This window comes from Zea mays, chromosome 8 (genome assembly GCF_902167145.1).
Source record: "Zea mays cultivar B73 chromosome 8, Zm-B73-REFERENCE-NAM-5.0, whole genome shotgun sequence".
Classification (NCBI taxonomy): Eukaryota; Viridiplantae; Streptophyta; class Magnoliopsida; order Poales; family Poaceae; genus Zea; species Zea mays.
In genome coordinates this window covers 93,305,354-93,328,808 of record NC_050103.1, presented here as the reverse complement: position 1 = coordinate 93,328,808, position 23,455 = coordinate 93,305,354, and the positions used below count along the sequence as shown (strand labels likewise).

The 23,455-nt window shown below is 47.3% G+C and overlaps 2 protein-coding genes and 1 pseudogene across 4 annotated transcripts; 1 reads left to right on the top strand and 2 right to left on the bottom strand.

The window, feature by feature from the left end:
* Positions 1-557: 557 nt before the first annotated feature.
* LOC103635556 (uncharacterized) lies at positions 558-1,315 on the bottom strand (annotated as a pseudogene).
* A 6,227-nt stretch (positions 1,316-7,542) lies between these two features.
* Positions 7,543-23,254, top strand: LOC103635555 (protein ENL). Of its 3 annotated transcripts, XM_008657984.4 has the most exons (8): positions 7,578-8,195; positions 8,452-8,864; positions 9,959-10,111; positions 11,227-11,319; positions 22,263-22,321; positions 22,583-22,676; positions 22,846-22,962; positions 23,063-23,254. In XM_008657984.4, exons 1-8 carry the CDS (start codon positions 7,727-7,729, stop codon positions 23,081-23,083), a joined length of 1,419 nt encoding a protein of 472 aa, XP_008656206.1. In that variant the 5' UTR covers positions 7,578-7,726; the 3' UTR covers positions 23,084-23,254. The 3 variants fall into 3 exon arrangements, with proteins under 3 accessions (XP_008656204.1, XP_020397998.1, XP_008656206.1); XM_008657982.4 differs by having other exon boundaries at positions 7,543-8,195; positions 22,846-23,214; XM_020542409.3 differs by lacking the exon at positions 11,227-11,319 and having other exon boundaries at positions 7,577-8,195; positions 22,846-23,241.
* On the bottom strand, positions 11,654-12,826 carry LOC103635554 (uncharacterized). The gene is made up of 3 exons (XM_020542408.2): positions 12,616-12,826; positions 12,399-12,517; positions 11,654-12,298 (listed from the first exon to the last, which is right to left on the bottom strand). Exons 1-3 carry the CDS (start codon positions 12,758-12,760, stop codon positions 11,765-11,767), a joined length of 798 nt encoding a protein of 265 aa, XP_020397997.2. The 5' UTR covers positions 12,761-12,826; the 3' UTR covers positions 11,654-11,764.
* Positions 23,255-23,455: the final 201 nt, after the last annotated feature.

The window sequence follows — 23,455 nt, the reverse complement described above, 5'->3', positions numbered from 1 at the left end:
TGACCGATTGAGCTGGACTTGAAGTGACAGTGTTGACCGATGCTACATTGTTAAGCTTTTTGTTGACTGGGTGATTATCATAACTAATCTATCAACCAGTGCGTATGAAATGCAGTGGAGGAGAAACAAGAGTTGTTTAACAAACCAAAGCTATTTTATCAAACCTGTGGTCCCTATCTTGCACACATGTTTGCTAAACCAAGGCGCTATGGAATTGTGACACTATGAAAGTGATCAAATAAAAATAATACATTTAGTTATTAATGATATTTATGGTAATTAATTTTCTTTTAAGTGTTTGTTATTTATTTCATTTGGAATAATTTTTGGAATGCTCATGATTGATTTTGGTCACTGAATAGCATTTCTTGTTAAATGGAAATCCTAGTAAATTAATAATATAATTATTAGTCCCAAAAATAAATATTTTATAAATAGTTTTGGTTTAAACATTAAGAATTTTAGGGTTATTTAATATTTATTTCGAAATTTGAAAATAAAAAAAAGAAATAAAAAAACTAACTAACCTAAGGCCCATTAGGCCCAACATCCTAACCCTAGCCGCCATTTTCCCTGTGGAAGCCGCCCCTGCCATCCTCCCAGCCGCCACCTGCTCCCTCTTTTCCCTCTATCCTCTGCTCCTCCCTCTCTCCCACCTTCCTCTCTCCTCTCTCTGCTCTCTTCACCGCGCGAAGCCGCCAAGGACCGCGCCCCTGCCCGTCGAGCCGCTCGCCCAAGCCGCGCTAGAACCGCGCCCGAGTGAAGCCCCGACGCGCCCTGCCCTGCGCGCTCGACGCCGACCGCCCGACAACCCGACGCTCCAAGCGCCCTACGCGCCAGGCCCCGCCCGCGCGCACCCAGCGCCGCGCCGCGCGCGCTCGACGCCCGAGCAGGAAGCCGAGCCGCCCCGCGCCGAGCCCCTGCACGCGCCCCGCGAGCCGCCAGCCGAAGACCTCGCGCCGCCGGTGGTCTCCGAGAACAGCGGGTCGAACTCGTCGTCCTCGTCGTCCTTGTCGTCGTCGAGGGTGTCGCTCGGCTGCAACGGTGGCGACACGGGCGCATCCACACCTGGCAGCGTCGGTGGGTGTGGGGAGGGGTCATGGGGAAAGAACGGGCTGGACGTTAGGGTTTCGTCGCTCGACGTCGCCTATGCCAGCGGCGGTGTAGGCGGAGGTGGGGAGCCGACATGAGAGCTGGAGGTACTGGCGGTGGTTGGGAGGAGGATTTCTTGAAGTGAGGCGGTGAGGCTCGCGAGGGACGGTGGGAGCGCCAGGAGCTCCGCCTTGTTGAAGGGCTCCGTGTCCTCTCCTCCCGAGATCTGGTGAGTGGTTGGTGCTGGGTCAGAGAGGTAGAGAGGAAGGCACGGACGTAAGCTCACGCACGGTCCTGGTTCGCTGAATTGAATTAAGGATTTCGGGTCCGAGACGTGGGGCACGCGTCGCGTGCGCGTTAGTGAAGACGTCCGTGGAACGCGGGGAGGGCTCGAATCCCTCGCGTCTTTTAACAAGAAGTAATTCTAATTGGTTTCGCCCGTGTCAATGGTAAAGCTACATCGAATACATGTATATACAGTGAGATTTTAACTAAATCTATGAATTTTGCGTTTTTGGGTGCATCTGCACATCATGACAACAACGTATGCTTGTCCCTGGTCCAAGTGATTTATCTTGGTTTATTAGGCTATCTCCAGAAGCTTACCTCTATTCTCATTCCTATAATCAAACTTCACTCTGCGAAAAGTGTAGAACAGTGTTTTGAGTGACCGGGTGAATTGCTGGACACGGTCTTATATCCCACTAGCGTACATCATGCAAGTTTGTGTCATGTATATCAATGTCCGCAAAAATCTCAAAGTTTTGTAACTTTTTTGATTGGTGGTGATGCCAAGGGAATTCACAAATCAAATCAAGGTTATTATTTGGAGATATGGGTTTAATCAACGATTGTCGACTCCTATTACTTTTATCAAATAAGTAGGGAACGAGCAAGTCGAGTAGTATTTGTCTATTGCCTACATGCACACCCCTCCCTCGTTATGTAAATGGAAAGTGCGATTATACACTTCACTGGCCTTGTAATTATGATTTTACCTTTTATTATCCAACTTTATGATCTTACTTCTCGTTTGTCATTAGTGAGAATCAAAATTAATGATTGAAACATAAAAAAATGTAAAAAGAAATAGATGAAAGTTTCGAACTAGCTCCCTTCTATCCTGTACGGCCGCAACCCGATAAAATCAAGATAATACAACGAGGAATAAAATCACAATAATTGTATGGACATTTTGCTTTTTTCATTAAATTTAACATTGTCAACAACACGTAACGGTGACAGAGCTATATTTTCAAAACGGAAGAGTAAAATCACAATTGTAAGGATAGAGAGAGGTATATAATAAAAAATGCTCGTTTGTACGAATGTCATTGGTCTTTTGCCAGCCCCTGTAGAGAGAGATTGTATTTGCATTTGTTTACGGCTTGTTTGTTTCACCCATAACACATGTGGATTGGGTGGTATTGAGCAGATTTAAATCCATAGTAAGTTAAAATCTTTCTCAATTCATTCTGTTAGACTACCCGTCTAGGGTTTGGGATGTTCCCCTTGTAATTACCGTATCACCCTCACTATAATGGGCCTGGCCCATATACTGAGTCTATTAATACTACTCCCAACCCTGTTTAGGGTCATGGGTTCACTATTCTACATGGTATCAAATTAGGTTTAGGTTCTCCTTCCACTGCAGCCGTCGGCGCCTCCTCCCTCTCCCTCCATCCCAGCCGCCAGCGCCTCCTCCCTCTCCCTCCCTGCCCAGCCGCCGGCGCCTCCTCCCTCTCCCTCAACGCCGGCAAGCCGCCCGCCACCTCCTGCCGTCTGCGCCTCCTCCCAGCGTGCCCTGTTGGCGCCGTGCTCGCGCAGCACGCACGCCCGCGCCCTCCTCTCCCTTCGCCGCCGCCGCCAGCAGCCCTTTGCTGCCCGCCGCTGCTGCCTTCAGCACCATGGCGATGACCCCTCCCCCCTCCGACTGGGTGATCGACTCCGGTGCCTCGTACCACACCACTCCCACGACATGCACGCTCTCTCGCTCTCACCCCCTCCCCTCTCACCCATCCTCGATCGTCGTTGGCAACAGTTCCACTCTGCCAGTCACCTCAGTAGGTGCCTCGGTTCTCCCTGGGCCGTTCTACCTCAGCGATGTTCTCGTAGCTCCCCACATCACTCATAATCTTCTTTCTGTCCGTCGATTCACCACTGATAACTCCTGTTCCATCGAGTTTGACCCCTCTGGTTTTTCTGTGAAGGATCTGGCCACCAGGACCCTTCTCGCCCGCTGTGACAGCTCGGGGCCGCTCTACACGCTCCAGCCCTCCTGTCCTGGTCTCCACCACCTCCTCTACCACTTGGCATCGTCGTCTCGGCCATCCAGGACCCGACATCATGACCAAGATTACCAGTAGTCTCGATCCTTCATGTAGTAGGGGACATTTTGAGGGTCTCTGCCATGCTTGTCAGTTAGGCCAACATACTCGTCTCCCATTTACTACTTCTTCTCGGGCTGAGCAGGCTTTTGACCTGGTTCACTGTAATCTTTGGACCTCCTCTGTACTCAGTCTTTCTGGTTATAAATACTATTTGGTGATTTTGAATGATTTTTCCCATTTTCTCTGGACTTTCCCACTTCGGTTGAAGTCCGACACATTCCCCACCCTCACACATTTCTTCGCCTGGGTATCCACTCAGTTTCGTCGCTCGGTCCGTGCTCTGCAGTGTGACAATGGTCGCGAGTTCGACAACAACGCCTCCCGTTCTTTCTTCCTCACTCACGGCGTCCAGTTGCGTCTCTTGTGCCCCTACACCTCTGCACAGAACGGCCGAGCCGAACACATGATCCGCACCACCACCAATATGCTCCGCTGCCTTCTCTTCCAGGCGTCTCTCCCTGCCAGCTACTGGGCAGAGGCCCTACACACTGCCACCCATCTCCTCAACCGCCTTCCCTCGAAGGCGGTGCGCCACCCTACCCCTCACTTCGCCCTATATGGCACGGCCCTTTCCTATGACCACCTTCGCGTGTTCGGCTGTGCCTGCTACCCTAACACTTCCGCTACCGCCCCTCATAAGCTTTCTCCTCGCTTCACCCGCTGCCTATTCCTTGGCTACTCTCCTGACCACAAGGGGTACCGGTGTCTGGACCTCACCTCCCATCGCATCATCATCTCTCGTCACGTCGTCTTCGACGAAGATGTGTTTCCCCTTGCTGGCTCCACCCCACCCACCGATCTCGACTCCCTCCTCGAGTCTGATCCGATTCCCCTCCCACCCCCGGCGCCTCGTCTTGCGCCGTTACCTGCTCCTCGTGTAGCCACGACGCCACCGCGCACGACCTCTTCCGCGCCACGCGCGGCCCCGTCGACCCCACCTGCGCCACGCGCGGCAACGGCGATCATGCCTGCGCCACACATGGCCCCGTTGACCACGCCTGCGCCACGCGCGGCCCCGTCGACCACGCCTGCGCCACGCGCGGCCCCGTCGACCCCGCCACGCGCGGTTCCGTCGACCCCGGCTCGCTTCGCCAACCCCGCCCTCGTCTACCATCGCCGCGGCCATGCCACTTCCTCGGCGCACCCCGACTCGGGCCCGTCGACGAGCACGACCCGATTCGCCGACCCCACCGTCGTCTATCACCGCCGCGAGCCGACCATACCCGACGCTCTTGACGTCCCGGCGGTGCGCTCCGAGTCGTCCATATACCACCCGGTCGCCATCCACCGCGACCCCGATCACGTCCACCCGATGGTGACTCGGCGCGCCGCTGGCGTTCTTCGCCCCGTCAACCGACTGATCCTGGCAGCTGCTACGTCCAACACTCCACCCGACGCTTCCCCGGTGCCCTCCTCCGTTCGCACTGCCCTCGCCGACCCACATTGGCGTCGTGCTATGGAGGAGGATTACGCGGCCCTCTTGGCCAACCACACCTGGAACCTGGTGCCGCGTCCACCAGGCACCAACGTGGTCACCGGCAAGTGGCTATTTCGCCACAAGCTGAACTCGGACGGGTCCCTCGACCGCTACAAGGCCCGTTGGGTCCTTCGGGGCTTCACCCAACGCCCCGGAGTGGACTACGACGAGACCTTCAGCCCCGTCGTCAAGTTCGCCACTGTTCGCGCCATCCTCTCCCTCGCCCTCTCCCGCGACTGGGCGATCCATCAGCTCGACGTCAAGAATGCCTTCCTCCATGGCACTCTGACGGAGACTGTCTACTGCAGTAAGCCCACTGGCTTCGTCGACGCTGACCGTCCGGATCTGGTTTGCTGGCTGAATCGGTCCCTGTACGGCCTCAAGCAGGCGCCACGGGCATGGTACAGTCGTTTCGCCTCTTACCTGGCCTCCATCGGCTTCGTCGAGGCCAAGTCGGACACGTCCCTGTTCATCTACCAGCGCGGCGACGACACCGTCTACCTCCTGCTCTACGTCGACGACATTGTGCTCATGGCATCCACCGCCGACCTTCTACACCGCACGATCGTCGCCCTTCAGCGGGAGTTCGCGATGAAGGACCTGGGGCCCCTACACCACTTCCTCGGCATCACCGCCGAGCGCCGGCCTCAGGGTCTCTTCCTCCACCAACGCCAGTACGCCATCGACATCCTGGAGTGGGCTGGCATGTCTGACTGCAAGCCCTGCTCCACGCCTGTCGACACTCAGGCTAAGCTCTCTGAGGACGACGGGCCTCCGGTCGCCGACGTGACGTCCTACCGGAGCCTCACCGGCGCACTCCAGTACCTCACGTTCTCCAGGCCCGACATCGCTTACGCCGTCCAGCAGGTGTGCCTGCATATGCACACTCCGCGGGAGCCCCATCTCACTGCGCTCAAGCGGATTCTGCGCTACCTCCGTGGCTCCCTCGACTACAGCCTCCTACTCCGCCCATCCCCGACGTCGGAGCTCGTGGTCTACACCGACGCTGACTGGGCTGGCTGCCCCGACACGCGTCGGTCCACCTCCGGTTACGCCGTGTTCCTGGGCGCCAACCTCGTCTCTTGGGCCGCCAAGCGGCAGCCTGTCGTCTCTCGCTCCAGCGTTGAGGCCGAGTACCGTGCCGTGGCCAACGGTGTGGCAGAGGCCTCCTGGCTGCGCCAGCTCCTCCACGAGCTCCACAGTCCCCTCCAGCGCACCACCCTCGTCTACTGCGACAACGTCAGTGCGGTCTACCTCTCCACCAACCCCGTGCAACATCAGCGCACGAAGCACGTAGAGATCGACCTGCACTTCGTCCGCGAGTGTGTCGCTGCCGGTGACGTTCGGGTTCTCAGCGTCCCCACCACGCTGCAGTTCGCCGACATCTTCACCAATGGGTTAGTGTCGAGTGTATTTTTAGATTTTCGATCCAGTCTCAACATCTGTACAGGATAGAGTTGTGACTGCGGGAGTGTTAGACTATCCGTCTAGGGTTTGGGATGTTCCCCTTGTAATCACCGTATCACCCTCACTGTAATGGGCCTGGCCCATATACTGAGTCTATTAATACTACTCCCAACTCTGTTTAGGGTCATGGGTTCACTATTCTACACATTCCAATACACTCAAATCTATATGTAATTGGAATAACCGAATAAGATCTTAGGTATCTCTGCCAGTCAGTTCCTGAATTTTTTTAGGCGAACTGGATGGTGCATTGAACAGGTAAGAGTAAGACAACTGCACTAGCCTGCTGGGTCTTCATATATAATATAAATCTCCGTATGAACTGCAAAGGCTGAAAGCCTTGCATACTGTTCGCTGCACCATACACAAACGAATGCCAAACTGTATAGGAAGGGCGAAGAGGATATCTGACGGGTGGATCCTAGGCGACAGTGACATAAAATGGAGTCTCAAACTATACCAGATACTTCCTCACTTTCTGAGATCTCAGTTTTCACGTCCACGGTGTGGATTCATGTGAACCATATTAGTATTCATATTTACCTTTTCAAATTGCTATACCTGTGGCCAAACAGACATAAAATTACGTGCGAAGAATCTGGTTGTGGGAAGAATCTGGCTGTGGGGAGAATCTGAATATCATTAAGATTACGTGCGGAAAAAAATATAAAATTATCTATAGGACTCAGGATCTAGAAAGTGACGGATTTCTACTATTACAACGACTCAACCGATTATGTGTTTATGTTGATTTTAAATGATTTTTACCCAAACGAATATTATAGAACCTGGCTGAAAAGCTGAGCGTTTGTCAGTCCGCAGCAGTTTTTGATGGCCAGAAGTACAAAAAGCCGTCCAATGGCGCCCGGAGATTGAGGGAAGTTTGTCTCTTCTCACCGTGCTCACAACTTCTCAAAATTGCATCATGTCAATTGTCAAGCAGGAAACAGGTATACATAGAAAACTATGTGATGGTCAAAGAAATGAACAAAAAATATACAGATTTGTTGTGCATAGACTGTGACGATATTTATTTCTCCCCCTCAATGGAATACACACACACAAAAAAAAAATCTGCACCTTATTGACAAATCGAGCAGAGATACAATGCATTGAAGTCTAATTCTAACACCGGTATACGTATTACGTAAGAAGACTACCACACAAAAAAATCGTGCCTCGAGTCTTCCCCGCGCCGCGCGGGCAACGGATAACAAACGCTCGGCTTGTCGCCGTCCGTCCCCTGCCGCCACCCATCACCTGCTATCCCGCCGGGATCGTACGCCAATTCGCCAAAACGATGGCGGCGGCGGCGGCGGCGGGCGCGGCATCTTCCATCCTCTCGTCCACGCCCCCGCGCCGCCTCACCTTCCCTCCCGCCCACATCCGCAAACCCCTCGCCGCGGCCGCCCCCAAGGCCCTCAACCTGTCATCGCAGAAACTCCCCCCGCTCTCTTCATCTGCCACGGCCTCGCCACCACCTCCGCCCGACGGGGACGATAAGCCGGACCCCATCAAGCTCGCTTTCGCCCGCGCTGCCGCATACAAGAAGGGGAGGGACAGTCACAGCCCGAGCCCGAGCCCGGCGCCGGCCCCGCCTCCCACGCCGCCGCCACAGTCTTCACCACCGTCGCAGCCGCAGGCTTCGGTCAGTGAGCCCGGCAGTAAGGAGGCTTTTAAGCGGGCGTTGGAGTACCGAAACGGCAACGGGGCCGGAGCGGGCGCGGCTGGTGGTGACTCCCCGCTGCTGGGAGGCTCGCCGGATTTTGGTGAGTTAGTTTAAGTCCCATGAATTGAACCGAAGAATGGTTAGGGTAGATGGTAGTATCTGGTATGTACGGGAACGCTCTCATGTCCGTGTTTCAGTGATGTTACTAATGCTCATTACTACTGCAATAGCATTTCCAATATAAAAGATGAATTCGATTTGGACCCGGACAATTGGAAATGATTTTAGGAACGGTGTTTTGATCCTCTTCATCAATGCCATATGTTTTTATTTGTACTGTCCATGGCTTTTTTTAGGTCAGAATGCCCTAATTAGTGAAGAAGTCTCGTTTGGCAAGAGAGGAGGGTACGAGTTTGATGAGGCTGATTTTTTGGGTCTCGACTTCTTTGAGAAAAAACGTTCTAAAGGTCTACCACCTGGGCTGGCTCCAGCTTTTGAGCCTTTACGAGATGACGATTTTCCTGAGGTGGACATAATAGTTGGAGACCCCAGCAAATTTGACAAGTCTCCTCGCCGAACTGAAATCCAACCGGTAGACAACGGGGAGTCAGGGGAAGCATCTCAATCGACTACTAAACCAAATGAAGCTGACAAGGCTGGGATAGCACCCCCTTCAACTGTTATTGAGACTGAAGAAGATGAAGATGTTTATAGACCCACAGTTAGATCATGGGGAATGTTTCCGAGGCCACAAAATATTTCAAAGGCGGTAAGATATAGTTGTAGCATCTCACATTTTGTATTTGCATCTTTCTTGTACTTCCGAATACAAAAAAAATCTAGTATGTGCGAGCTTTACTGTAATGTTGAACTATGATTCGAAGAATAACAATAACAAACACAAATTCATTTCAATAAGCTGTACAAGGTATATTCAATTATTTCCAAAGATAATTGGAACTTCTGTGGAGAAATCAATCATCTAGTAATGATATGAGCGTTTTCTCCTTGTCAATTTCCCTATGGAAACACATATTCACTTTAAACAAAATACTACCAGAGTGATTATGGTCATTTAGATTCACTTTTGATCTTAAAATCTCTTTACTACCTTTAATGTAACAAGAATTGTCTATTGATCGGAAATATGTGGCTGTGTAATATGACCTTTACTATCTCGAGTGTGAAATTATCAGCCTGTTGCATTTTCCCCTTGTATCCATCATGTTATGATTTTCTACTTTATTTGTGGTAAATGTTCTCTTAGAATCTCCATACTGACTCTAATTTATAAACCCACTACCATGCCACTCTTGCCAACAAGCTACTCACATAAGTTTGGACATCAATAACCATAAACTTATTTTCAGGAATTTGGATGGCAATCTGTCGCTAAAACTAGTTTGAACTACTAGACTGGAATTCTGAGTCATTTTATTTGATTCATTACATGCTACATGGCTCATCAGCCGTTGTCCAAGAATCACTTTCAGGATCAGAAATAGCAATCCACTACAAGAGTGGATTGACATGGATAGTCAGTCTTTAAAAGATCGCTAAGCAACATTTCATGGAACCACTTTTAAATTTGTCTCTCTTGCTATATAACTTTTGATCTTGTTTTGTTGATAGGCTGAGAGATAACATCTGAAATAAACTTAAAAATCATTCCATGATATATTGCTTTCCCCCGTATCTTTCTTTGGTTTCAGTTAGCTGATACTGATATACTGCATGTTTGTAAACTGTGGCTGTTCTATGATATATGCCATTAATTCCTGATGGAGCTTGATTAATTGTGAAATGCTTTGTGGGCTTGCTGTGTTTCCCTGATTCTGGTTTTGCCATAACCTTTCCTTCTAGTATGGCGGTGGAAGAAATATACGCCTTGGTGGAGAGACTCAAAGTGCAGAAGAAAAGGCAGCCAAAGATAAGCGCACCAAAGAGCTAATAGCTGCATATAGGAATCGACAGAACATGGTAATCGATGCAAAGACAAAAGCAGAGTGCATCAAGGTACTGATGGAAACATTACTCCACTTAAGTTGAAACTCCAGTGATTTAGCTTGACCTTTCTTATATAGTTACCCCTTTAATGACTGCACTTTTAAAGGACTTCTATGTAATGGATGGGAGTAATCTTCAGATTTTATTTTATTTCATGTTTATATTATGTTAGTTATTTTGCATGATGGCTTATTGTTCAGTACAATTTGTTCTTGTTTCATTGTTTTCAACAAGACTCAACTTTTATTCTGGCTATTGAACTGTGAGGGTACTGGTAGATTGCTTGAACCTTTTATTGTTTTGTTATTTGACTACATGTCAACATCAATCATAGAAATGCATACTATGCATTGTTGGGAAGGATCAGAATTAACAGAGAGTGAATGTAAGCATAAACTGAAAAGTAAATATAAATGCTTCAAGTGCAGATCATAATACATGAGAGTGCTATATTCTGGAGTTAATGGGATCAGCATACTAGAAAAACTGTTTATGTTTTTGTGATTCTGTATATGTTAATTCCAGTATGATTTTACATCTGCACATATATGAATTTTTAGATGATTCATGTGCTTATATGCACTGCTCGCTCATGAACTTGGGACAATGAGAAGCAATTGCTTGTTAGCGTTGGAAAGTTTTGTATGTGGGGCTCTTGCCTAAAAACAGAGAGGGGACACAATAAGAGGGCTATATTAGGTCATGCTTGACATATAAGTAGTAAAATTGACTGATGTTTAGAAAAAGAAAAAAAGAATAGAGAATAAGAGCCTATCGCCCACTTTGACCTAGAGAACGCCCAACATGTTTTTCCTTTACCACATTCAGGCTCCATTTGCAACTCATCAATGGTTTCTGATTACCATGGAAATTGGTCTGTTTTGGTGAAATTCCAGCATTTTTCAAACTGGTTGCCAGTTTTGAATTTGGTTGCCAGAATATTATAAAGTTATTTGTGTAGTATATAAAATATGTATTAAATGCCAGTGTCTGATTAATTTGCACTGAGGATCTCCTTCTGTTTTCTGTACCTAGTCCTTCTAACATCTTGGACTTTTGCAGTTTTCATCTTTGCTTTAATGCACATGTATTTGTTACGTATTTGTAAAATTGTCATATGGAAGGCCTTGAGGGAAGGTGATGAGATGATGAATACTGGAAGGCTTAAACAAGCATTACCTTATTATGAAAAAGTGATGGACGCTGTGGACTTTAAGGTATTACTATACTGCATGTACAAGAAAAGTTATTGAATCTGTTTGGCAAGGTTTTCAAGTCGGTAAGTCGAGTCGAGTCGACAAGGTACCGACTTGGTGACCACTGATTTCAAGTCGGGCGACCAGCTAGTCGACCGACAGGACCGACCAGGCGCCTAATCGCGATTAGGGCGACTAATCGGCCGACTAATCGGTTCTGGTCGGCCTCTGGTCGTCCCTAGTCGTCCTTTGTATATTCCTAGGCATATAAGCCATATATATATGTATATATGTATTTCTAGGCATATAAGCCATATAGAACTGAAATTAAATTGGAAGTTCGGAACTGAATTACTGAAATATAACAGTAGCAGCTTTCAATTGGAAGTGAATGTAACATAACAATATAACATAAGTGAAAGTGTGAAACAATATACTGAATATAGAGTACCTGCTAGTCTGCTACCTAGAGCAGATCAGCATCCAAGCAAAAAGCATTAGCAGCAGCTTTCCCTCCTCCAGATTCAGATTCATCTTGGTCCATATCTCTAGTTGCTTCTAGTGGTTGTTCTTGTTGTTCTTCTGCATCTGCTGTAGCATTACCATCTTCTTGAGCATCACTATCATCTTCTCCAATATCTTGTGCTGCTGCATTTCTTGAACGCTTCCTTGTCCTAACATAGGTTCGTTGAGGCCGAGAACTTGAAGCAGCACCTGCAGCAGCTAATCTTGGCAAATTTCTGCCTTGGAGAGCATGAGTTGCCCCTAATGCCTCATCCACAGCATGCCATATGCTGCTATCACCATCAGCTTCATTATTTTCTTCAACCCATTCATTTTCCCACATAAACTCTTCAAGCACCAGTGGGTTGCTTCTTTTTCCCTTGGATCCCAGCTCTCTTAGTGTGCGAAACCTATTTTCCATCTTTCTGTTGTAACTGACATAGACCAATTTATTAAGCCTCTGGTGTTCTAGTCGGTTCCTCTTTTTTGTATGGACCTGAAAATGCACAATTGCACATAGCCACATAATGATCAATCAACAAGCAAACCCTTTTTGCTAGGCTTTTTGTAATACAGTACTTAGTTTAGTTACTTACTGCTGCAAAGTCTGACCAATTTCTCTCACAACCAGAAGCTGCACAACAGAGGCTTATAACCCTTTTTGCTAGGCTTTGTAGTTCATATGCCAGTCCTCCATATGCACCCCACCATAGGACTGTTACACAACAATTTTTTGGTCAGTTTTAGACTTCCAAACAGGCAAACAAATTAAAAACTGCTATAAGCTTATAACTGCAAAAATCAGTTACTTACTAGGACTTTTTTTCTCTCTTTCTCTTATTGCTCCTGCCTTTGAAAAGCATTCCCCTTCGGATCTTTCGTAGTCATCTGCCTGTTTACTAATCTTTGTTTGCTCATCCTCATCACTGACCATCTTCCACAAAACATCATTGAACATAGCTCTAAGTCTTGCAGCTTGCCTTCTGTCTTTCTCCCTCAAGGTAAAGAATTTACCTGGATTCAAATAAAGGGCTGCCCCATATAGTTTCTGCTCCATCTGAGTTTCCCACCTCTTCTCAAAGCATGAGATGACTTCAACAAGTAATCTTGGCTTCTCTTTTAGTGACTCTTGTATGGTGGCTTTTGCTTTGTCCATAGCTGCCATTATCTCTGGAGCTGCTGGCGTCTCATCACCGTCAGCAATCCTTAAAGCAATGAGAAGAGGTTGTGAAGCCCGTAGACAATTTTCAAGAGTTTGCCAAAATGATACAGAAAGGACAATATTTTCAGCTTGTACACCTTCCTGAAGTAGGGAAAACTTAGAGCCATTCCATTCATCACTAACAAACAAGCCCTGTAATCTATTCTTATGCTTGTACATGCTTGCCAAAGTCAAGAATGATGTTGCAAATCTAGTGACACCCGGCCTAACAAGGTCCCCGCCTAGCTTTTCTCTCATTAGGCTGTGAAGTCGCCCATGCTTGTATAGGAACCTCGAAACCTTCTTTGCCATATTGATGCAAGTGTTGAACTCCTTGATCTTGCCAATATCCTCCAACAATAGATCCAAACAATGTGCTGCACAAGGAGTCCAAAACAGATGCGGAATTCTGTCCATTAGGATCCGCCCTGCTGCTTTGAAATTGGCTCCATTGTCAGTTACCACCTGGACAACATGTTCTTTGCCCACCTTCATTATTTGCTTCTCCAACGGATCTGCCAACATATTGGCATTTGCTACCTCACTTGATGCATCAACAGAACCTAGGAAGTATGTCCCTGCTGGACTGTTGGCAAGGAAGTTGATCAAATGACGTTGTCTTGTGTCGGTCCACCCATCTGACATAATTGAGCAACCATATTCCTTCCAAGCCTCTTCGTGCTTATCTCTCAATGTCGATGTTCTCTTCACTGCCCTTTCAAGCCAAGGTACTCTAGCCTCATGATACGATGGGCCATGATATCCAGGACCGTACTGACCAATAGACTCCAACATAATCTTCCAACTTCTTGAGTTTACGACATTCAATGGAATCTTGTTCTCATACAGAAAATCAGCTACATGGTCGTCAACAATTTGCTGTGCTTGTGTCCCTTTCTTTGTGCAGTGCTCAAGGGTGGACTGAGAAGTTTTGTTTTTATGCCTCTCTGCAACTACTTCTTCTGGAGTCTTGCAGAGCATGGCACTCACTGATTTGCTTGCCTTCTGGGTACTTGGTTTTGGAGGAGCAGATACAAGAAATGAGGACATGGCAGCTTGGGCAATTTTCTTTTTTGTTTGCTTGTTTTTTGTCCCAGAACTTGGTTCAGGACCTTCATCATCCCGCTCTTCTCCCTCTTCACCTTCTTCAGTATTAGCAGTAATCACAAGTCTCATGTTCCTTTTTAAATACATGTGCATTTCCTTTGAAACCAGTTCTGGTACTCTAGCACACTTCATGGTGTCACCAAACCCACCGGCAAGATGCTGTTTGAACCTTTTGATTCCGGAAGGAACAATCTTCGAACAGAAAATACACTGAACAAAATCCTTCTTCGTTGTGTCTGGCCACCACCCAAACTTCCATCCTGGGTCCTGTGACCTTGCCTTTCTTTTTGGGTCAGTTGCTTGTGCACTAAGCTCAGGAGGGAGTGCTGCAATAGCCTTTTCAGCAAGGCTTTTTGAGTCTGCAGCAGCTGATAATGCCGAAGCAGGGCCTGTGCTATCAACATTTGAGGTCACGGGAGGAACAGAATCACTTGCAGTTGCACTGCCACTGCCAACCACATTGGACCCGGGGAATAAGACCTCAACATTAGCACCTCTTCGTCCACCGGCAGCATGAAACTCTGAACATGTCAACAGATAGAGGTCAAGTCAATACTAGGCACTAGATATGCTACTGCTGGGCTGATGGAAACTGGTTGGCAGAGATGAAGCTAAGTACTATTGAAGTAAGGCAGTAGAACATAGAGGTATAGAACTGCAGAGTGCTGCGCAGAATGTGAAACTGCCGTGCTGCGCAGAATGTAAAACTGCAGAGTGCAGGGGGCAGACAAGGGGGAAGGAGGGGAGCAGGGATGACCTTCGGATGACGAGCTCATCTTGTTCCTTGTAGATGAGCAGGGGGCAGGGACGACCTTGAGCAGGGGGCAGGGACGACCTTGAGCAGAGGGGCAGCCGCCGGCGATGGTGGAGTCAGTGGACGGTGGAGACTGGAGGCTAGAGCAGCAGCCGCCGGACAGAAACTTGAGAGGGGCGCAGGCACAGGGAGGATTTAGGGTTTAGGGCGCCAACAGATGTATGCGGCTACTGGGCCAAAAAAACGGTGAAGCCCAATAGCACAGCCACATTTAGCCCACGCGCACTGGTCGACCAGAGTCTAGTTAATCGGACGACTAATCGACCGATTTGGACGATTAAGCGACGATCAGGACGACCAGGAAACCTGATCGCGTCGTCTCTCTGGTCGACCGCTTACAGGCGACCAGCCCGACTAATCGCGATTAGTCGGACGATTTGTAAACAGAGTTGGTGACTAGTCGATAAGTCAGTCGACTAGTCGTCGACTTGCCAATATAGTAGTTGTTTTGCCTATATAATGGCTTCATATAAACAATATATCATTTATATATGAAGAAAGATGATGTTTTATCTCTTTTGAAGTCTGAAATTGAACGAAACTGAAATAAACAGCAAATCTTACCTCATTTGAAGCCTCAAACTAAACTAAATCAGCCACATAAGTGGTAAGTCATAAACTCATAAGTCATAACAGCCATATAGTTCAAATTGGAAAACAAATAGCAAGAAAATATAGTTCAAACTGTGACTAAACCTGGATTAGGTGAGATAATCATCCCCTCGGGGTACTGTAGCATATATATAGGCAGTCAATAATATATGGGCCTTATGGGCCTTAACACCCCCTGTCAAACTCAAGGCGGAAGTGGAGGATTTGAAGCATTGAGTTTGAGTAGATGAAACTGATGTTGTGCCCTAGTTTGTGCTTTTGTGAAGAAATCCGCAAGCTGTAATTCTGAGGGCACATATTGAAGATCAATGGTCTTCTGATGACAATGAGATCTAGTGAATGAGACATCAACACCAATGTGTTTTGTGAGTTCACGCTTCACTGGATCATGACAGATTTGTATAGCTCCAGTGTTGTCACAGCGAAGAAGAGTAGGCGAGTCACAAGAAACACCTAGATCAGCCAAGAGCCAACGAATCCAGATAATCTCAGCAGTAGTAGTAGCCAGGGCTCGAAGTTCTGCTTCAGTACTAGATCTAGATACAGCAGCTTGCTTCTTGGATTTCCAAGCAACAGGGGATGATCCAAGAAGAATACAGTAACCAGTGATGGAGCGACGATCTGTAGGATCACTGGCCCATGTAGCATCAGAGTAAGCATGAAGCTGAAGTGGGGAATTTGAGTCATAAAATAAACATTGTGTTTTTGTCCCCCGTAAATATCTAAGCACACGAAGTAGGTGCCCATAATGAACTGATGTAGGAGCAGAGACAAACTGACTCAAGATCTGAACTGCATGAGCAATATCTGGCCTGGTGACAGTAAGGTAAACTAAGCTGCCAACAAGATGTCTATATCGAGATGGATCCTCCAAAGGTGTCCCATCAGTCGGACAAAGAGATAAGTGAAGATCCATAGGCGTGGCAACAGTGCGAGTGTCACTAAGACCAGAACGATCAAGAAGGTCTTGTATGTACTTGGCCTGAGAAAGATAAATACCATTTTGAGTCTGCAAAACCTCAATGCCCAAAAAATAACTGAGTGCCCCCAAGTCAGACATTTGAAATTCCTTACTCAGGTACGTCTTCACATGAGCAATATGGTCTGGATCATCGCCTGTAATCAACATGTCATCAACATATAGTAATAGCAACGTGCGGCCTCGTGAAGACACATGAATGAACAATGCAGGATCATGATCACTAGAATAGAAACCACAAGCCTTGATGACAGAAACAAATCTCTCAAACCAAGCACGAGGAGCTTGTTTGAGACCATACAAGGCTCGACGAAGACGACAGACATGTCCTGAGGGAACCTCTATCCCAGGAGGTGGATGCATATAGACTTCCTCATGTAGGTCACCGTGAAGAAACGCATTTTTGACATCCATCTGAGAGATACTCCAAGAAGATGAGGCTGCAACAGCAAGTAAGGCTCGGACAGTAGTCAGATGGGCCACAGGTGCAAAAGTCTCATCATAGTCAATACCCTGAGTCTGTTGAAAACCTCTGGCCACAAGACGAGCTTTATATCGCTCAATAGACCCATCAGATTTGGTTTTAACTTTGAAGACCCATTTGCACGTGATAGGTACAACACCAGCAGGTAACGGAACAACATCCCATGTACATGTGCGATGAAGGGCATTTAATTCATCAGTCATAGCACGCTGCCACTCAGGTATAACAGAAGCCTCTTTATAAGATGATGGTTCAGCAATGACTGCACCGGCACGGGAAAACCCATAACGTTCTGGAGCTGCAATAGTGCCACGGTCACGAAGATGATACCCCTGATTAAAAACAACATGAGAGTCATCATTGTTAGTACAAGTATCGGCAACAGGATCATCAGCAGGACTGGCCGTGGGATTAGAGCGAGGACGACGAATGTAAGTCTGAGTAACAGGTGGTTTGGAAGAGTAAGACTGAGATGATGTGGAAGTGGAAGGTGGTGTGATGGGAATAAGAACATCGGGTGTAGAAACAGTAGGTGGTAATGCTGATGAAGTTTCAGAAATGGGAGGAAGGCTCATGAAGGCGGTAGACTCTGTGGAATGAAAAGAAGAATGAGTGGAAGAGTTGTAAAAGAAGGGTCGGTTTTCATTAAAGCTCACATCTCGAGAAATACGCATGCGACGAGAAGATGAATCATAACACCGATAGCCTTTATGTTCAGGGCTGTATCCAAGAAAAACACACTCAACAGATTGAGCAGTCAACTTAGTACGTTCACGAGGTGATAATAGTACATAACACGTACATCCAAAAACTCGAAGGTGGTCATAACGTGGAGGAGTTCCAAAAAGGACTTCACCAGGTGTTTTGCCAGAGAGTTTGGATGACGGTTGTCTATTGATGAGGTAAACCGCAGTAGAAACTGCTTCACCCCAAAAATGTGAAGGAACAAAAGAAGATATCAACAAAGTGCGAGCAGTTTCTATAATGTGACGGTGTTTGCGTTCAGCCACACCGTTCTGTGCATGAGCACCAGGACAAGAAAGCTGAGCAAGAGTGCCCTCTGAAGTCAAAAACTGGCGAAAATTATCAGATAAATATTCACCACCAGAATCAGAACGAAAGGTTTTAATATGAGTGGAAAATTGAGTGTGAATCATGCGAGCAAAGGTTTTATAAATAGAAATCAGCTCAGAACGGCGTTTCATGAAATAAATCCAAGTGTAGCGAGAATGATCATCAATAAAAATGACATAGTATTTATATCCACCTTTTGACACAAAAGGTGCAGGACCCCAAATATCAGAGTGAACCAAATCAAACGGTTCAACAGAATGAGAATTACTAGTAAAATATGGAAGTTGTATTTGTTTTCCAAGATGACAACCCTTACAATGAAAATTAGACTCAACCGAAGTATGACCTAAGCAACCTGACTTTATTAGAGTAGACAATCTAGAGCCACACAAATGACCTAGACGATGATGCCACTGGGCAAAAGACGCAACAGAAGCAAGGGTAGCTGAAAGGACATGCGCTGGAGATGTAGCCAAGGAAGGAAGCCGCAAAGAGTCCAAGATGTAGAGGCGAGGAGCTGCTCTACGGCGACGGCCAGTCCCAATCACTTCCCCTGTGCGAAGGTCCTGTACAAAACAAGATGAGTCATCAAATCCGACAAAGCAATTATGATCCGTAATTTGACCTACCGAAAGGAGATCCATAGATAGGTCAGGGACAAAGAAAATATTAGGTACTGTAAAGTGAGGATCAGAAAGAGAACCCTTATGAGTAATGTGGCATACAGTACCATCAGCTGTCTGCACTGAAGCACCATCTGTGACAGGTGTAGTAGAAGCCAACTTTGACTGATCAGACGTGACATGAAAGGAGGCTCCTGAATCAAGTACCCAAGCCGACTCTGAAGTAGAAGCGGACGAAGTGGCAGCAACAGCAACTGAACCTCTAGTAGACGGTCCTGGACCACGACCACGAGCAGCACGTCGTGCACGAAAATCAGTCAACTTCTCAGGAAACTTGACAAAGCAAAGCTCAGATCGATGATTGGTCTTGCCACAATGATCACAAGGCTTAAAAACATTCTTAGGTTTCTGGGCAGCAGCCAACACACTGTGAGGATTACCACCAGTAGAGGAAAGTGAGTGAAGACGAGTCTCTTCAGCAAGTAAATCAGACAATGCCTTAGCCATTGTGAGAGTGTCAGAGCCCTGAAGTAAACGAGCACGAAGAGAATCAAACTCGGCCCGAACACCCATAACAAATCTGTAAGTGAAGAACTTCTCAATAAACTTATGAGCCGGACATGGATCAGCAGTACAAGCAGGCACCATTGATGTCAAAGCACTCATCAGGCGATCAAAGGCTGAGTAATACTCATCAATGCTCATATCATTTTGCTCAATAACATGTGTCTGCTGCATGAGGGTGTGTAATAGAGCACCACTATCCTGAACAAAACGCTCCTTCAAATGAGACCAGATGGATTTAGCAGTTTTGAATTTAGACAAACTCATAATCATAGACGGTTTGACGCTGTTCACCATAGCAGCCATCACTTTACCATCATTAAGTTGCCACGTTTTGATATCAGCAGCATTGCGACGATCATCAGCAAGAACAGGTGCCGCATCAGTCAAATGGAAGAGTAATCCATGTCCCCGGAGTGCAGTCTCAACACAGAAAGCCCACTCCGGATAGTTTTGACCATCTAGAGTGATATTGACCACAATAACATTTGTCGCCATATTGAATTCAATGGAGATAAGTGAAACCAAACAAACCAGAAGAGCCGCAGCTGACAGCAGTCCGACTTGGACAAGTTGGCGAAGATCCTGGGCAGCAGAAGCTGAGATGGACAGCAGTTAATGCCCTGCTGCAGAGAATCGAGATCACTGGCAGCCACCTGCGCAGAAGCAGCGACAGCAGCAACGGTGTAGAGTTGCAGTCCTGCTCGGCACAGAAGTGGCGAGGGCGCAGATCCGGATCAGACGGATCAGACAGACAGCGCAGAATTGCTGACAGCGCAGATCCGGTGAAGGCGCCCTGCAGACTGCAGTTCGACTCGGCAGGCAGCTGGCCAGCCGCCGAGCCGGCGGACCACCAGGAAGGAGATGGCGGGCTCCTGGCAGGCACAGCGACAGCAGCAACGGACTCCTGGCGGGCACAGGAAGAGGGCGGCGGACGGCCCCTGGCGGCGGACGTGACAGATCCGTGCGGGGCGACCAAGATCCGGTCCTGGCGGGCACAGGAAGAGGGGGAGCTCGATCCACGATGAAGCAGCAGATGGGGCGCAGACCGAGACGGCGGATCCGGCGGACGGTGGATGCGCAGGCTGGATCCGGCGGACGGCAGACGGCGGACAGCAGGCCGCGACGGCGGACAGCAGGCCGCGACGGCGGCCGGGAAAAGGAGGCCCGCGGCCGCGACGACGAGCGGGAGAGGGAGGGCCGCGACAGCAACCGGAGAAGGGGAAGAAGCTGGCTGCGAGGGCAGCACAGCGACGGCGCGACGGCGCCGAAAAAAAATTGGATCAGGGTTGGGTTTAGATGTAAACCCTAACCCTAACCTGCTCTGTTACCATGTGACTAACCTGGATTAGGTGAGATAATCATCCCCTCAGGGTACTGTAGCATATATATAGGCAGTCAATAATATATGGGCCTTATGGGCCTTAACACAAACTTGAAAGGAAATAAGCTCCATTAAATAGCTAAGCTGCTGCTGCAGCTAGATAGATACTAGATACTCTAAATATCTCCCAAATCAAGATCATCCATTGCATTTTCTTCACCACCAGCACCAGCTTGAGTTGGACTGCTATGTGGGGATTGATGAGAGGGCAGGGGAGGGTGAGCAGAGGCCGGGCGAGCTTGCTGCGAGGGCGGGAGAGGGGGAGCAGCACTCACCAAGTCACTAGGTTCCTGCAGATTGATAAGGGCGGCGTGCAGACTGTAGACTGCAGAGGAGGGGCCGGCCGGCGGCTTGAGAGGAGGGGCGGCCGGCGGCGTGAGAGGCGGCCGGCGCCGTGTGGCTCTGTGCAGAGGAGGGGCGGGCGGCTATGTGCAGATGAGGGGCGACTTAGTTGTGGGTTAGGTTAGGGTTTAAGTTGTGTACTGTGCTGCTTGGGCCGAATTGGGGACAAGTCGGCCGACTAGCTAGAACAAGTCGACGACTAGTCGACTCAGAAATTTCAGTTGTTGACAAGTCGCCCGACTTGCCAGAAAAGTCGAGCCGGTCCCCAAGTCGAGCTCCCAGGACCGACCGGACGACTAGTCGACGACTTGAAAACAGGGCTGTTTGGTTGATATATATAGTATATCTATGGTTGAATCATAAGTGAATTGTTGGTTTCTTGTGATAATATGAACTTTTCAACAAGGATGCTATGCTCAGCCGGATAATGACCAAGGGATTTGGTCCTATATAAATGCCTCTATAATTATGTAAACCGGGAGGTATTTTATTAGGAGCCTAGATGGTGATGAGATGGGTTTGAGCCAACTGCGCTGTTTTTTCCTGGACGTTAACAGACCATAAAGGTCCTGAATGCAGTGCTGATAGACTGGAGTTTCCTCTGGAACTCTAGAAAAATGAAATTTTCAACGGAACCCTTTTCTTGATGAGAAGTCTAGTACTTCACTGTTGAATCTTAAATTAGACATGCTTTCACGCTGTTAGATTTATTTCTTAATAAACATAGTAGGGAGAAAAACTGCACTCCCATGTGATAGTATATGAAAGTCTGTCTTCGGCAACTTCCTAACTCAGGAAGCCCTATTCTCTATCACCCACCTACTCCTTGGAAGATCTGTTCAGACACCTCTGGTTCTGTGATTCTTCTTTCAGTTACTTTTCATGGTAGTACGGGTCTACGGGAACATTATCATTGCAACTGAACTTAGCTTTACAGTAGTGAAATCAACTAATTGCTTTGGATATGGAGCTCCTAATTTTGCAATATAGCTAAACACTGAAAACATGACTTGTTCGCTATGCTAACATTCTGAAAGATCCAAAAAAATTCAACATTTACTACACATCTGTAGTGCACCTTGGCGATGTATAAACAGTATGCAATATAATGGTTGTCCCATTAGATGTTTCGGCTAATATGACGAGTTTTAGCTCTTTTCTTTCTTCCTCATGTTATATGTGACTTCAAGTTTGCATATGTTCCTGCTTTGCCATTTTTTCGTTGCTGTGCCCTTCTCAGTTTCCTACTATATATTTGTTTACTCATTGAGTGCAGACTGAATTTCATGGAAGGGCTGCTCTGCAATGGTCCATCTGTCTTGATTCACTTTGCAGGTAGCCTTAATTTTCTGTGTCTTATGCCCTTACCCTGCATATATTCGTGAAGTTTTATATTCCTGTAAGTAACGGATCAGCACACAGTTTATGATATCCATAAAGTATATTCTTTTGGTTAAACTGCAGTTTGATTGAGAGTAACATCTGCACTGTTAGTATGGCCTGTTCCTAGTTTGGAATATTAACTTTGTGTGTTTGGTTATCTGAGGTTTCCTTCATGTTGCATATATGTATATCATGAATACCTTTTCTTTGTAGGTCCAAGGAAGCAATGAGCATGTATAGCAAACTTAAAAACCACCCGAATAGTGAGATCAGCAAGAAAGCAAACATGTTCGTGTTCAGCTTTCAGGTGAGTCTCGGGACCTAAGCTATTCCTTTCTTAACTCAGGAAGCGAGGCTCAAATCACAGTGTTAGCTTAGATATGACAAGCTCACGCAACGTTATGTTTCGAATATGTGCTTTATCCTTCCTTGGTGACTCGACTGACACATTTCTCGTTTCTCCTGACCACCCGAAGGCAATGGATTTCATGAAGGTGAGCAGCATTCCAGTGCCCAAAAGCACAGGCTACGAGACGTACTTCACCAAATTTGGCAGCAAGAAGAATTACTACGCGAGCTTAGAAGAGCCGGAGGTGGGAATCGAGCAGATCGTCCCGTACATCATCTTTCTTGTTTCGCCGATATTTTTAGTTGCTTTTGTTGCACTGAGAAAATCCTTCCAACTATGAACAGAAATCATGGACGAGTTGCTGAGGTTTTAATACCGTATAGGAGCACATAGCTTGGCAATAGAAGATTATTATTATGATTTTTTTGTTTTCATCAAAAGAGCAAATTATTTTGTGTAGCTGAGCTAGGGACTAATTTTTAATCCCTTTTCTTTAGGCCCTGTTCCAATCCTATAAGATAAATTTTAGCAGCTTCTTTTTAGCTACTTTTAGCTATTAGGTGATCTAAACAGTAGAGCTAATAGTGATGGGATAAAGTTTAGCTCCTATTATCTCATAAGCTGCTCAAAGGGTGCTAAAATGAGCTAAATGTGGGATAGAGAGACCATTTTCCACCCCTTACCCTCCAACCCCTTCTCTAACTGTGCATTCAATAATATGAGGATGTAGCATTAGG